Source organism: Bacillus rossius, chromosome 3 (genome assembly GCF_032445375.1).
Source record: "Bacillus rossius redtenbacheri isolate Brsri chromosome 3, Brsri_v3, whole genome shotgun sequence".
Taxonomy (NCBI): Eukaryota; Metazoa; Arthropoda; class Insecta; order Phasmatodea; family Bacillidae; genus Bacillus; species Bacillus rossius.
Window position 1 is genome coordinate 107,382,810 of NC_086332.1, and position 16,827 is coordinate 107,399,636.

The 16,827-nt window shown below is 38.2% G+C and overlaps 1 protein-coding gene across 1 annotated transcript in view; it reads left to right on the forward strand.

Annotated features, from left to right (window-relative positions):
- LOC134531117 (beta-galactosidase-1-like protein 2) overlaps positions 1 to 16,827 on the forward strand; it is a 62,090-nt gene that overhangs the window by 18,778 nt on the left and 26,485 nt on the right. The window contains exons 5-8 of the mRNA XM_063366686.1: positions 2,760 to 2,919; positions 13,107 to 13,256; positions 13,718 to 13,864; positions 16,498 to 16,685. Of these exons, the coding sequence (XP_063222756.1) occupies positions 2,760 to 2,919; positions 13,107 to 13,256; positions 13,718 to 13,864; positions 16,498 to 16,685 (645 nt within the window). The remainder of the gene's footprint in view (positions 1 to 2,759; positions 2,920 to 13,106; positions 13,257 to 13,717; positions 13,865 to 16,497; positions 16,686 to 16,827) is intronic.

A 16,827-nucleotide genomic window follows, 5' to 3' on the forward strand; every position in this document is an offset into this window, starting at 1 on the left:
TTATTACAAAATGACATTTCCCAAGTAAACAATTGGTGTAAATTTAATTTGGTTACACTAAATAAACACAAAACATTTGTTATATCCTTTACAAGGAAATATGAACCACTTAATTTTGATTATATTTTAGAAAACTCTGTAATCACGAAATGTTCAACAATTAATTAAATAATTAAGTATTATTTAAATATTATTTAAAATATTAGTTAAATAATTAATGAGGATCTTGGTGTTATTTTAGATTTTAAATTATTTTTCCATAATCATGTAAACTATTTATACATGTCTTCCCGCAATACACTTGCTATGATCAAATTTATTACTTTTTATGCTACTAATTCAGACTCAAAATTCTCTCCCTGTATTTTGCCTTAATAAGGTCCAAATTAGAATATTGTTCAGTAATCTGGAATGACATCAAGTCGGCCGATGCAAATAAACAAGAAAGTATACAAACAAAATTAATTAACTTAATAAATTTAAAAAAACCTTCATACACTTGCATTAACTCCTCTTGGTGCACGTAGAGTATATTTAGATTCTCTGTTTGTTGAAAATTGTTTTAACGCTAAAATTAACTGTACTTATCTCCTGGAAACCACTGGGTTAAAAATACCACAATTTAATTCTCGCTTATACCAAACATATTGTATTCTACATAACTTTAATGACATCATATACCGATTAATTAGAAATCACAATAATAATAAATTGTCTAAACTTAAAAATTTATCCTCTTAACTTGTCCTCTTGTCACATGTTATATTTTATATTATCCATTTTTCTGTATATTTTGTGTATAGGTAATGTATTCACTGAGGTTTAATAATTATGTAATTAACATTTCGCTAAGTAATGTGTCATGTTATCTTGTCCTTTTGGTATTTATGTCATTTCTGTTTTCATGTTTTGTGTTTATCCTGTGCTGTCTCTATTTATTGTGATGGTGTTTGTTTTTACTTGTTTTGTGTCGTACTTGTTTTGTATCGTGCCCACCTCTAAAGTCTCAAGACTGTCGGTGGGCATGTAACAAATTTAAATAAATAAATAAAATAAATAAATAATAACCAAACCTACATACCTGGACCGCTCTGTCTCCAGTGAAACTCTGGCTCCTTTTCATATGACTCATGAAAAAAAAATCTGTCTTGATAAGCCCATATATGCTGGCGTTACAGTCCTGGATGTGTCAAAACACACTTTCATTATGATGTCATGAAACCAAAATACGGAGTTAGCCTCGAAATAATGTACACCAACACAGACAGCTTCATTTATGAAATATGTATCAACGAATTTTTAGAAGACATGGCCAATGATGCAACCTTGCTGGAAAACTTCAACACGTCAAGCTATCCTCTCGACCATCCATGTCACCACCAGATTGAAGTCCATTTATGCACTACTGTTGCCGTATCTATAAAAATGTTATATATATATATATATACATATATATAACATATTGAGTTGATGATGGTTTTGGCGTCTGTGGACCATGAAACGAAAAACTATATAAAAAAAATTCCGGAAGTCGCTCCATGGTAACGGCTGTCTTCGAAATCCAACTAAAATCAGCAGAAACTTGATTTAGAATTGATTCATAGCAGAACAGGAAGTGTTGTTCTAAAGTATTCTCGCCTCTTGACTTATTTTCAATTCATCACACTACTTTATTTTGTGACATGCCTGTGCAATTATTAACGTTATGTGGTGCCATTCCTGCCAGAAATCAATGGATACATGTCTATTTATTTCAGTTGCAACAAAACAATATACATATGTTTCGTTCATTTTAAGGGCACAGAGATTTAAAGCTCTTGAAAAAAAGGCAGTTTCTGCTTGCAAGAACATTTGTTGGTGTTCAACAATTTATTAAGTAGATAAAGTTTAAATTACATTATTATAACAGTACCTGTACAGTAAACTTCTACCTAACAATTATCAAACATTATTTCATCAATTCCCATTATTCATATACGAGCTCACCAATATTCTGATGCATAAAAACTGTATACGACTCTGCACCGGTGTCAACAGTGGGGCGAGTGTTTAGAATCGAGCACCCCGCTTGCCCCTGTCAGAGGGCACCTTCCCCCACCACCGTGCTCTTCATGTCGTCACACGCTCCTCTCACTGCTCGCCGTGATCGGACGGTCAGTGGCGTAATCCTTGGAGGAGAAATTTTAATTACCGAGACTGAGATATAGTTTTTTGAAGTAGTTTTGTGCCTACGTGCTGCATGGTAGCTTTCTAATATATTACTAAGAGAGCTACATTAAGTCTGAGAAGACATGCATAAGTTCTTCTATCACTAGGCAAAAAACAGTTAAAAATAAGCCACTTTATTTTGGTAGCTTCATATTTTGTGGCGTGTTTTATCAGAAATTTTCGCTTCTCCCATAAGAACATGTCTTTTTTTATTATAAAACAGAATTCAGTGTTTTTCGCACAGTTTTAACATATTTTACTAACCAATTAGTCGTAGAACAGTTAAATTAACATCATAAACCTAAATATTTGGATCTGATCCTCCAGCATTAGGTTTTTTTTTATATTTATGGGCCCACCCAACAGATGGCGTCAATTGTCGCGCCAAACATGGTTTCAGTTTCCACTGTATGGGTAGCACTTCTCTATTCCCCCACCCCTTGGTCTACGGCGTGGACAGCAGAGAGAAGCCCGGAAGACTAGGGCCTGGCTAGTGCTGGGCCAGTGTGCTCCTAGTCAGTGTGTGCACATGACCTGGGCGTGGCCGGCAGATCGAGAACGAGTACGGCACCGTGGCCCGGCGACAGAAGGTGCGGGACACGGCCTACCTGAAGACCATCCTGGCCCAGATGGAGAGTCATGGCCTCACAGCCCTCAAGTTCACCTCCGACAGCGTCCTGTCCTCAGGGGACGCAGGAGAAGTTCCAGGAGGTAGTCTGACATTCACAGTGACCGCATACTCTCCGTAGAATACCTTCCCTGTACTTGTGAATGTACTTCACCTTTTTATCATTTGGTGAAACCACATTGTGTCTAAATTATCTATTGCAGCAGTGTGGTTTTTATATTTAATGATTTGGATTTTTTTAAAAATTGATTGTCTGTAAAGTCGGTTTACGGACGATAGTTTAACGTGACAGTGTCATAACAAAACATTGATGAAATGATTGCATACTTTTATGAATAAAATTGAATCATTTTTATTGAATTATCACTATTTTGTATGGATACAAAGAAGGAGTGAAATGAAATCTACAATTTAATTAATAAATTTACTTTAATTTGCACTCATTAATTCAAATAAGTATGTATATTACTTTAACGAAGAGATTATTTTAACTATAACTTTTATTCATGTTTGCTATTTAACTTCTTCCAATTTGTGTTATTCTGTTAACATAACGTAAATGTCAGTGCTTCTTTTGCTTGCTTATTCTGTCGCTATCAATACAGTCGCAATTAAGCTAAATAGCTAAATCTAATGAGCCTGCGAGTGTGTTGTGTGAAGTGCCATGCTGACCAGAGCCACGTCTCGGGCGCCGGGAAGGTGTGTTGCTGTAGTTTCTCTGTTTCATATCGTAACTCTACCTTGAGCCAATTATTTGCCAGCCTATTGCAGGCCGCTTATATTTTGTATGTTTGCATTCACAACGTAACATTTACTGGTTGAGGTCATCTCATTGACTCGGGTTGAATTTTCTTTTATAATGATTAATTTTACAATTCTTGCTCACGTGCTTTCCAGATAGCATCGTGGAAATGACTGTTTGAACTCATGTCGCAGTCTTTACTACCCGTTTGAATTGTGATTGCCTGAGTGCATTGCCCTCTTTCGCGTCTCTTTTGGGCCTTCGTGTGTACTTTGATCACGTTTTGAACCCTTGAAATATTTTGTCATAAATTTTTGTTAATTTTAACTTGCGTTTGGTCATTCCTTCATGGCCACATATTTATAGGAATTGTATTGATTGAATTTTCAGTCTAGAAGTACTGTATTTATAAGTACTAATTTATGTGTGTCCTATATCCGCGCTTACTTCGCGCGAACATTTGCTAGTAAATTGTATCTTTGTCTTGTCTATATTTTCAGTCAGTAATGTCAGCAGTTGGCTAGTTAGCATAGTAATCGGGGCGCGTTGTATCATGCCAATTTAGTATTTCCATGTTTGGCAGTAATGCATATTTTCCTGTTAGAACTAAAGGGGATTCATGCCTTGCATATGTTTTGAGAGAATTATTTATGATAATTGTTAGCTTTAAATTAATCCATGTGAGTTATATACTTGTTACCATTTATATATTTTTGTATTCTGGTTTCTTGTTCCTCTGACGTGAGACATTTTATGTAGGTACACCACAACAATAAATTATTATATTTTTACGTTACCGAATTGAATGTCTAACAACTATTTTTTTTAAATAAAACATAGTAATCCTTGTTTACCGGTTCCAGCTCCGGTCCCCCGTTCGTCTGTGTTCAAGTGTAGATGTTTGAGCTGTTAGGGTCTAGTTAGATGCCCGGACAGTACAAAATAAATAATAGGAAACTCACAAATCACTATCACACAGCAGCACCCTACAGATCAATGTGTTTCCACTGTTTCTCAAATATTATAACTTGCAATAAGACACCAGCTCACCGTGCACGGTTGAGAACCTCCGAGATCTGTTCAGATGGAGTTCTTACTACTGTTGTTTGGACACATGCAAGGCAATTGAGCTTGCAGCTTGCACCTGTGAGACTTTATAGGAAGACTATCTAAATCGTTGGAAAGGTCGCTGCGCACGCCTTAGGTGGTTTCTTAGTAAATAGTCCATTGGAAGGTTTTTTGGACCAAAAGTATGAAAATTCCTATTTTGGTCGCGTTGAACTGCTTATAATTAACTGACTTCGTCCCGACCATGGCCTCTAAGTCCGTGCTCCGCACCGCTAGTACCAGATCCCGTTTTCGGAGCGCACCCCTAGCCCAGCGGGAATGAGTCAGGCGAGCGCCTCGGGCGCGACCCCACTAGACTCAAATAAACTTCAGGGCACGAAACCCCGGGGGCTTGACCCCATAAAACAATTAAGGAATAAGACATTAGGACCCAATTATTAATTCACAGGCATTAAACAAGTGCGTCGTAGCTACTCCGTGCGAGCACCGCACACACGGAGTAGACAACGAACCTCATTACCAGTCACCGCGGCCACTGGCCTTAATTTAAGTGCCCGTGACAATGATCGAGTCATATTAGGAGAAATCCAACTAAAACAGTTCACAGTGAGACAATATGTTAATAAATTTTGAGGCCAGGCCCTATCAGAGTCCCAACTCCTACTGCAAGCATCAACTCTTGTTACCTTCCACAAGGTAAACACTTGCCCAGATGGGGCCTAACCTGCATATTAAATTCAAAACCAAATACAAAGAACAAAACCTCTTCTGAAAATGTAAGGTGACAGAACATTGACCAAACACATAAAATTAGTTCCAACATTTATTGTCAGTTATATCTGTGATGACTAGTTAGTTCAAACAAATATTATAATTTACACACAAGAAATACTGTAACTAACTTTATAGTTTTCTTTGGTACAAGCTCTAGGCTAGAAAAGCAACATTTATAAGCTACATTTGAATGCTTAATATTTTTACCAATATTAAAAAAAATATTAACCAACTCATAAGGCAAGGTCTTTGGAACGCTAAATTATGTTATTGAAAACAATATGGCCTCCAAACAATAAAATGCACAGGAGGTGCAGAAAATGGAACAAGTGCCAAATCCACATTATGAGCACCTAAACAAAAAAAAACTGCTAACACTTTAAGTTTAAACAGGTGCATCATATTCACAAAAAAACACAAGTCCAACAGATACTACACACACTATCAAAGTTATTATCATCAAAAATTCAAACTCTACTGGCCATTTCATAACAGAGTATTACAACCCTACCAATACTTACGTAGCTCTCCAAAACACCTTTCCTGCTGTCGATCTCTCTCTCTCTCTCTCTCTCTCTCTCTCTCTCTCTCTCTCTCTCTCTCTCTCTATCTCATGCCTCATAATGTTGGTGGTGATGGTCCTGCTGCTCCATGCCTAACTGGTAAAAACCCCAAGCTTATATACCCATTTTCTCTACCACTTCCCTCCTATTGCCACTCCAATTCTCTGGTTTAATTTAATAATAGAGATGATTCTAGAATGTTCTAGAAGGATCTTCACACCAGTTCACATAATCGATATATCTAACCGATTTCCGGGATTTATTATTATTATTATTATTGCTAACTCCGGAGTTGGTGATACTGAATTCGATGTTGTGTTGGAATGAAGTCTCCACTTTTGTCTATGGTTTTTGTGTGAAAGTGCATTGTCCATGCCGCACACATCCGTAGCCTATCTATGAGTCGTGATGTCACAAGATGTCAGTTTATTCCTACCCGCTAACATGAAAAATAAGCTTCTTCATGTCCTTAAATGTTTGTGTGTAGAATTTTAAATTAACATCTCGTGACCATACACGGTCTCAATTTACATTCGCCAACTTGATACCACAATTAAAATAATTAAATACTATAAAACAGTTGTTAAACCTTAAGCACCCAATTATCAGGTGCTACCCTTTAATTGAGCACCTGGAACGTGTTTTTAGCTTATAATAGAGCACTCACAAAAAAGGTGAAAGTTTCCCTCCCTTGCGAGGCGGCCATATTCGGCAGTCTCCGATCACTCCGCGCCGGGTCAAGACGTGTGACCATGAGCAGCTTTCAATTTTGTTCCACCGATCGTTCACTCTACACTTGATTTAATAACCAAACCTTTTTAATTCATTGCTGCTCACGTAGACTCGGCGTGTATTTCGCGGACCCGGGCTTATCTCGACCGTTTCCTTGGTGATTCCGCACCACGTCGCAGACCCCGCAATTTACGGCACTGGCCGACTCTGGCCAACTCACGCCTGCCGGCTACAACCTCACGTAAGTGTAGAATAGAATTTAGGATCACGCTCATTGAGCCCTCCTAAGACAATTAACTTTCGGCGCTGGCCATCTCCAGCGAACTAGTAATCACGTCCCCGCGAGACTTCCGCGGCAAATTCACAGTGTTATGTTAGTGTCGTGTTTTGTTTTGTAATCAGCGTGTGTTAGTGTAATTTTACAACGGCTCAGACGCCGCATAGCGCATTATCATAGCTTTTGTAGCCGTTCTGCCACCGCGTAGTGTATGTGCAGGGAGTACAGCGTACCCATGCGTACCACCGGAGAAGTCCGTGGATTAAAAGCCAATTTTATATAAACTGTGTCGTCTACGATTATTCCGCACCATTCTGTCCTCCACACGGCCGAGTGGCCTCACAGCCAAGTCGGGAGTTTCAAGGTAGATTTCCAGCCACGTACCTGGCGGGGCACGCGGGGGCAGAGTACCCACGACCCATCACCAACGGCCTAGTGTTCCACTAGCCTGGCCCCCCCCCCCCCTTCCCTGGACATCTGCAGCACCGCGACGCCTGTAGCGCCTGTCAGGTACTTCCCGGGCCCTCTACAGAGGCCGGGTGACGGTATAACATTTACTAAAAGTATCATGATCTTTACCTACTTCTACGGTCAAGGCCGACAAAAATTTCCCACACGACGCACACTACCATCAAGAGAGTCAGTCACATAGCTGCCCGAAACAAGCTGTCTACAATCTCTTCCTCGAAGCCTGAGTCCCTCCACCCTGCTTGAGTATGCAATGTGAGATTACAGAAATTTAACCAACACGTTATCATCATCAAAATCTTTTAGAAAAGTATCTAATGGGTAGCGATAGTAAAAATAAAACTAACCATTTAAACTTTAAGTGAACTTTCAGCAGTTTATTAAATTCAATTACAATCGTGTAACCGAACATGGCTGTTGTGAGATACTTTACAATGCCATTTTATGCACATGTTATGCCTTTTCTAAAGTTCGTATGATTCATTAACACCATTAAATACATTAAATATATATGTATCATACCTACAATAATGATAAAAATATTGTAAATGAAATACATGCCTTTAAATTGCCAAATAAAGACAATCTCACGTTAATATAAATACGAGATGTAAAAATAATGCCCTAATTTCATTACCAGGCTAAATAGTTTTAAAAAAAAAGGTGATCCAACACATCTAAAGTAGTACAATTTTAATGGAGCGCTCTTACATCAAAGTTCATAAGGCCCTTTCTGTTCATCATGAAAGTTCAACTCACATATTAGCACGCTTCCCCAACTATCTTTTTCACGCATAATTCGTAATCAGTAGTTACATTAATTCGTAGACTTGAAATTTACCGTTTGTTCACACAGTACTTTTATATATCCCGAATCACACTGCCTGCCCATTTAACTGTTTCTTCTTTGTCTCAGTTTGTAAAGGCGGAAAGCATAAGTGAATATATTCGCTCAAACTTTTTTCAGTTTGCAAGAAAACCTATTCATAATTCGTTAGCGATATAAACTTCCGTAGAAAAATTAGGGAACCAATCTACACGTGTTAAATCTTGTAGCTTACCCATTCGAAGCAAGAGCATGCGTCGTCACACTTAAATCCGCCCTTCCGAATTTGCACATTTTCCGTGTTCAACGACTTAACTCTATTTATGTGTCGTCAACCTTACTTTACTTCATGACGCAGGCGTCCAGAGGCGTCCCCGTCGTCGTCCGTCGCAGGCAGCTTGGACCTGCGCACTCGTAGCTGGCGATATTACAAGTCCCCGGGCCTCCAATAGTTCGCACCGCAGCACACACTGGCGCTGCTCGCTTGTGCATGTACGTCTTCGGGCGCACTCGGCTCGTTCCGAAAACAACCGAAGCGGGAATATTTAGCAAGTGTGCCTCGGGAAGCGCAAATTAGAACCAGATAAATAAAACTATTATAAATATTGCAAAAAAAAAGAACAGTATAACCAGACTATAAAATGAACAGAAATAAAAATCAACATTACTAAAATTATAAAGAATTAATTACAAAAACAGCGACTAAAACGTATTTAAATCTGATTGCCAACCTAGGGAAAAAGTTACCAGGCAATTGGTAACAATCTCCGCCCCCCCAAAAAAATAAAAGCTGCAGTGTTAGAAACTTGGTTTTACGGGTAAGTACTAACATACAATTCCTAACTATACATACATATAAATTTACGTTGAAAAGTAGAGAGAAAAAAAAATTAAAAAGACTTAAGTACAAAAAGTCCTAAACACATCTAAAGTTTTCTCAAAATAGCCACATAAACTAGTCCTAGGGAAATTAACTTTCTATCTGAAACCAAGTTCCCAACATCCATACAAACTTATCCAAGCAATCTAATCTTAAAATAACCTGGCCAATATTTTTAAAAAATTTAAAAACAAACATAAATACTAAACAAATAGCGCTTTACTGCAAAACTTAGCCAAAAAAACATTTAGGCATAGTTATTAGTATATTTACAAAAATTCTTTAAATTACTGAGGTTTTTTTTTTATGTGTTCTGTACATCTTGCAATAGGTCAGTTACTGGACTATAAAGCTAAACAATTTTGTACGGGTCCGCTTAAGTATAAGTTTAGAACTTTTGAAATTGAGCTTTTGGCCTAAAATAAACTGTCTGCATAATATTTCATCAGCAATTACAAACTCATTATTTCTCCTGCCTTTGTTATATTGAGCACTGGCCTTGTTCCGTGCTTTCTGCAAATTCTCAGTCGCCAGGATCCAATTTATTTCCAAAATCCAAGGGCTTGAAGTAGCCAAAAATTCTGAAGTAAACCCCCCCATATATTCAATAGACGATGACAAATAATACGCTCCATGAAAAGCTCATATGGCGCGAAATCGGTAGAATCGTGCTTGGCCATATTAAAGGCCATGTTCAAAAAAACCTAACTGTTCATCCCTACTCCATTTATCTTTCTGGTGGTAAATCGTAAGGACGACCTTGATGTTCTTATTTAAACGTTCCACTAAATTCGGACAGTGGTAGTACGGACTTGTGGTTATGTGTTTAATTTCCCACTCTACACACATATTTTCAAACTTGTTGCTCACGAAATAGCTGGCATTATCTGACACTATCTGTTCCTGCCCACCAAATATACTCAATACTTTATCTGATAATGTCTTAACCACTTGATTGCTTTTCATATCTTTCATGGCGAACAAAAAACAAAATTGTGTAAAACCATCAACCACTACTAATAGACAGATATTACAGGCAGTAGATCTCGGTAGGAGTCCAAATACATCAATAATAACCCTCTCCCACAGCCTAATGATTTTTTGCACCGAATATATACCCACTTTAGAGTTGTGTGCCTGTTTAGCTAACTGACATGCTTCGCATTCCCTTACATTTTTTTCAACCTCAGTTTTCATCCATGGCCAAAAAAAAATTTGTGAAATCTTATCATACGTCTTGTCGATACCACCATGCGCTCGTAACAGAATCTGGTTCTTATCAATTTAAGGGGAAAAATCCTACGTTTTCCATCTTTAACCAAATACAATATCCCTTTCTTATTTTCATACCCTCTTTTCCCCATCTCTACAGGATTATTCAAAATATCTTGAACCTTTTCCTGCCAATCTTTCTTATTTTGAAAAGCCTCAGGAAAATTTGCCAATACATTACAATATTCCGCGTCAATACACTCTTCACCTTCTTCCTCAGTCTCACTCCGTACTTCTCCCTCCTGCTCACCACTTCCCTGACTGCTGACATCAAACTCCTGACTATCGAACATACGAGATAGAGCATCGGCGACTGCTTTATATGTACCTTTAACATGCTTTATATGGAACCCCAATTTAGTGAGCCGCATAATCCACCGGCCAATCTTACCCAGTTTTCAGGGGTGAGTAAAGAGCCATGTTAAAGCCTAATTGTCAGTCCATAAGTCAAAGGTGTCAAATTCAATAAAAATCTAAAATCTTTCTACAGCAAATATACATGCTAGTGCCTCCTTCTCGTATGTGCTATATTTCTGTTCACTATTACTAAGCATCCTACTGGCATACATCACAGGCTGGAGACCCTTTTCCCTCTGCAGAAGAACAGCTGCTAAAGCTATACTACTTGCATCACATTTAACAATAATTTTATTGCTAAAATCGGGTAAGACCAACACAGTGGTGTGCGTAATAGCTTCTTTTAGCTAATTAAAATTCTTCTTCTGATAACCTCCCCAAATAAATTCTAATCCTTTCCTTTTTAAATAATTCACAGGTGCACTGATTTCGGCATAAGTTGGAATAAAGCGACTGAAGTAGCCAAGCTTTCGAAGGAAACGCATTAAGTCATTTTTCCTACCAAAAATCCTAAGAACTTAATCTGGTTCTTCGCCCATCAAACTTTTTTTTATTATTTACAGTAAACCCAGCTTCACGCAATTTACTCAACACGAAAGTGAAATGCTCTACATGATCCTGGAAGGTTTTGAAATATATAAAAATATCATTTTAAAAACTGATTGTGAACTTAAGTTGAAAATCCTGTAGCAAATGACTCAATATTCTGGAGAGACACTACACCAAAACTCACTCCAAAAGGTACTCGCTTCCATTCATATTGTCCCCAGGAGGTTAGAGATCCCGAGTACTGCTGACTATTAACTTCTAGCGCGCACTGGTGGAAGGCGGAATTCAAGTCCAAAACCATGAGATAGGCCTACTTTGCTTCCCCTAAACGCTGTAGCAGTACCTCTATTTTAGAAAGGGAGAATGGGTCCAATTTTATGAGCTGGTTCAGCAAACGATAGTCAAGCACGAGCCTAAATTCACCTGGGTCTTTCTTTTGTACTAAGAAAGCAGGGGCAGCGAACACAGAATTAGACTATGCAATAATACCTTCATCTTCCAAATTTTTAAATATGTCCCTAAAGGCCTTCATTTTGGGAGGGGCGCATTGATATGTTACGCACTTAATAGGCCTGTAATCAGTCAGTTCAATCCGATATGGCATCAGGTTACACGTTCCTATCTTAAGGGAGATAATATAACTTTCGCCGCAGTCATAACTTGGGCGTGGGGAGAGAAAGAGATTGCCCGAGTTCGCGCGCACGAAGATTAAGTCTGTAGTGGGTGGTTGTTCGCATAGTTAAAGAAGGCACTTTGTATAAAAAAAATAGAGCATCTAAAGCCGAAAGTGGGGGAAGAAGTGCCCACGGACTGGAAAGTTACACGGCGTGGCTAATTGAACTAAAGGAACCTCAAACCTATAAAGATCGGAAGTTCTGGCACCCAGAGCTTTAGATGGCAGATGGCGGAGAAAGAGAGTCCATGGGATGGCCTGATGAAGAAGAGGGGGCAATTCTGCGTTTTTTTGTTTTAAACAGGTTCTGTACATCTTGCAAAAGGACAGTTACTGGACCCAAAAACTTTACAATTTTGTACGGGCCCGTGTAAGCGTACTCCAGTTTAGAACTTTTGAAATTGACTTTTTGGCTTAAATTACACTGTCTGCATAATATTTCATCAACAATTACAAACTCATTATTTCTCCTACCGTTATATATATGGAACAGAAATGTATAACCGCGGTGCTGTCATCTGTGGCGAATGGCTGAACTAAAGTTCACAAAGACAAAAGGAAACTTTGTAGTATTAACTGTTTACTCAATTTTAACAAGATGGGTGATATTTTAATAAAATTCCTTGTCGAGGAATCAGGTCAAAAGACGGGGTTTAGTATTTTTTCAAGTCTTTTCGTTTTTATTGGAGCCGTTTCATTAAATAATTTTAAAATTTCGGTCAGCTATTCAAATAATTCAATAGTCTATGTAGCTGTCTCAGCAACGAATTATAGCGGCGGTGGGGAAACTACATGTGGTTTGCGTCAATAAATGTAGTTGAAATCATAATTTGCGTATATTTATTACGCTCGGCATTATTTTAAAGACATTTAAAAAAATTTCGTATCCGAGTTTCATATTACTTATAAGTGTGTTTGCGATATAACACGTGAATTCACTCGTTACCGATGCTAGTAGTTACACATCTCTGGCGAATTATTTATACAATAACTCGCTGGAAAGTGTTTTAATTTTAGACTTGCCACTAACTAAGAGGTGTCAGCATCCGCCCTCGGGTCGCCACCGCGCGCACGTGTGACGTGTTGCAGCGATGATGACGGCGAACCTGAACGGCCTCGTCGATGAAGCCCTGACGAAGCTGAAGGCCCTGCAGCCGAACAAGCCCTTGTGGGTGATGGAGTACTGGACCGGCACGTGGGACCACTGGTTCGACCAGCACCACACCAGGGCGACCTCGAGTAAGGACACACCACGCACCAACTCTTCTCCTTCTGCAAGCTCTTCCCATTTCTTTTTTTTTCTTTTCGAAATGGTGAGACTAAGATATCTTATAGAAATGATGTACAGCATAGTATGCTTTAAGATAATGATAAAAGAAAGTTTTGAATAAAACAGATACAAAAGTTCAAGAGTTACATATTAAGTAACGCTCACTGATAACAGGCAAATAAACTAATGTTTTCCAAACAAAAAAAAACCTTGGCTTTGATCATAAAAACCACTTATAAAGCATGCTGGGAAAATTTTAAAATTTTAAGAAGACTTTTCATTTAAACTTTACGATCCATACTGTGTAGATTTAGTTACAAGATGCTATGATTGAACTCAGATGGCGGGTCTTATATCAGAGAAGTTATATTATTTCTTTGTGACAATTATTTTCCGAGACCAAAAAAAGGTTTTTTTTTTTTTTTTGCAGCCCATATTTCAAACCTGAAAAAGATCCTCGCCTTCCCAGCCAACGTGAACCTCTATGTGTTCATCGGCGGCACTGACTTCGGCTTCATGAACTCCGCAACTGCCTATGGCACTTTCCCCAAGTACAAGTCTGATGTCAGCAGCTACGGTGAGTTAGGCTCGGAGTTGAACCAGTGCTCAGGGGAGACTTCTGCATATTGCTGATTAGTTATAGGCGATTCAAATACTTGTTTTACAGGAGTGTATATATTTATGAGACCTCAGGTGAAATCTTTTGATGGCAAAATGCTGGAACGGCATAACTTGTTACTCATCTCGTCTCGCGTATTTTTTTAAGACTCTACATTCGTCTAACATTTACAGTGAGCTGCTATACGTTTATTATCACATTCAGGGATGAATAGGGCAGGGGAGGGCAGCTGCCCCAGTTACCGGCTGTCCGAGAATGGGCCAACAAATTATTGGACTCTACAATAATTGTTTCAAATATAAAAAAAAATTATACACTATCTAAATAGTGAATGGAAACAGTACAGTAAATAGTAGGACATGTCCTAGTTAGTTAGCTACTTAATTTTACATGTAAAAATATTCTTATGATAACTTTATCATTGGACCTTGAATAAGAATGGGATTCTGGTTAAACCACCGTAAAAAGTAAATTAAGTAACTGTACTTTGTAAAAATATATTAATATTGTAATTTTAAAATGTAACACAAGTAAAACTATGAGATTTTGTATCCTTTGTATAGCCACTGAATCTTGAACACTATGTTATTTCTTTAAATACAGTATACATAAAATAGTACGTTCACTTAAACACTGGTAAGTGGTAATTTAAAAATTTTGTATATAAGATACGTGGATGTAAAACAAGTTATGCCTGGTACGTTTATTCATGATGTGTGGAGGAGGGGAGGGGTGAGGACACTAATCACAATTTCTACCCCCGGCGAAAAAAAAAACCCTAGATCCGCACCTTACCACAAATACATAATAGATCAGAATATTAACTGTGACATGAATATACTATTATTAGATTGTGCAATTTTTTTTGTCTGTTTCGTTGACTGATTGTTACATTACTGAACGAAGTAATGTGTTGATAGTGCTGCAACTAGAATTTTATATTGAGGAAGCTGTAATACATAATGCTAGTGTCACAACTACCTCGGTCTCTATGTGTAACTTTCGTAATTAATAATTTAAAACAAACTAATTTACAAAGCCTTTAAAACACATTTATTAACAGGCATAGTGCTAATATGTATAGAGAGATAAGAAATAAGGGGGTTGCCTATGGTAAAACCCTGCCACCTTCTACTTTCCTAAAACTCAAAAAATATATATTATATAATTTCGTAAATAATCTAGTATGTATAGTGGTTATCTATTTACGTAAATAATCTGGTATATATTGTTGGTATGTAAAGTTTTGCTTACATTCGTACTGCCTTTTATAGGTTTCCTTTGCCTATTCCTTTGTTGACTGATGGTAAACATCTGCAGCAGTAAAAGTGCCTTCAGGCCAGTGGATACTAGACAATAGCTTTCCTCACTCTCCGTCATTGTTTTGTAATTCGTCTTTATTATTAAAAATCAGATTCAAAGAATATATATATATCTTGGGCAGTAAAAGTGAATTTTTTCTTGTGTAATACTTCAACAAGAAATCTCAAATATTGTATGTACTTCTACAAACGATAACACCTAGTATCTGACAGTGGTGGACGTCACGGACAGCAACTGTGCTGATATCTGTTTCTATGCTTGATTCGTCTTCAAACCTTCATACAGAAATATATTTGATGTATTTTGAGTTAAGTAAGTCGTGGGGCAAGATGCGAGGTGAAGATGAAGGAAAATCGCCAATGTACATATATACATGTAACATGAGTAAAGATGAAATGGCGTTCATCTGCAATGATTACAATATGATTCATATGTTAAATATTATGGCAGAAGATTCACGAGGAAAATATATTTTTTAAGGCTTATAGCAAAAACAAATTCTGGAAACCACCTAAATTCTATATTATCTCTTCAGATCATCATAAAAATGAAATCCCGATAACTAAATGAGGTTGGCTGATCAGGATACAAAGTTTTAAACTTTGCAGCCCTGCATGTTTTTGACCATATTATTTTAAAAATATTCAATAAAGCACTTGACATAATGCAAATAAATATTGATTCAAGAATACCCAATTCTGCCTCTGTTAATACGACATCGTATTTATCGTTTTACCTGCCCACGTTCAACCCCATTCAATCCCCGGTTGTTTTCATACAGTGCACTTACACAGACTGCTTCACATATCACTCTCTTACGAAATCTGCTTGAAGCTGCAGATCAACTTACATGGCTTTGACATCGTCCCGACCATGGCCTCTAAGCGCGGGGGCAGAGTACCCGCGACCCATCACCAACGGCCTAATGTCCCACTAGCCTGGCGGCCCCCCCCCCCTCCCGGACAAAAGAAGCACCGTGACTTCCGTAGCGCCCGTCAGGTACTTCCCGGGCCCTCTACAGAGGCCGTGTGACGGCAGCTTGAATTTTCAGAGTAACCACATAAGATGCATGCAATTCAGCTTTCACCGCTGCAACTGTGGAAGAGCTAGTTTAATCAAGCCTATTTAGGCATTTTACTATTGCAATAATTTTTCTCTAAATAATTAGTTAAACAATAATATTAATTAAGTTTATTGCATTACTTGAGAGTTGACTGATTCGCAACAGCTCTGTGATGTTATTATTCCTACCTTCTTTTCCCCCACAGACTATGATGCTCCCCTGACTGAGGCTGGAGACTACACGGAGAAGTACACGGAGACCGTGAAGCTGATCGCCAACTACTTGGTAGTGAAGACCAAACTGCCAGCGATGCCCGCTCAGAGCGTCAAGATGGCATACCCAACAACAAAAATAACTCAGCGTCTGAGCCTTAGTGATCTGGTTCACCAGGTGGTAAGTCTGTGATCCTACGGACCACACCAACAAGCAAGATAATGACAACGGGATAAAATACTGGGTAAATCGCCATCCCACGATCTAGCAACTGTTGTGTCTGGAGCAGCGCGAGCTATCTCCATTGGAAGACAGTTTTTTG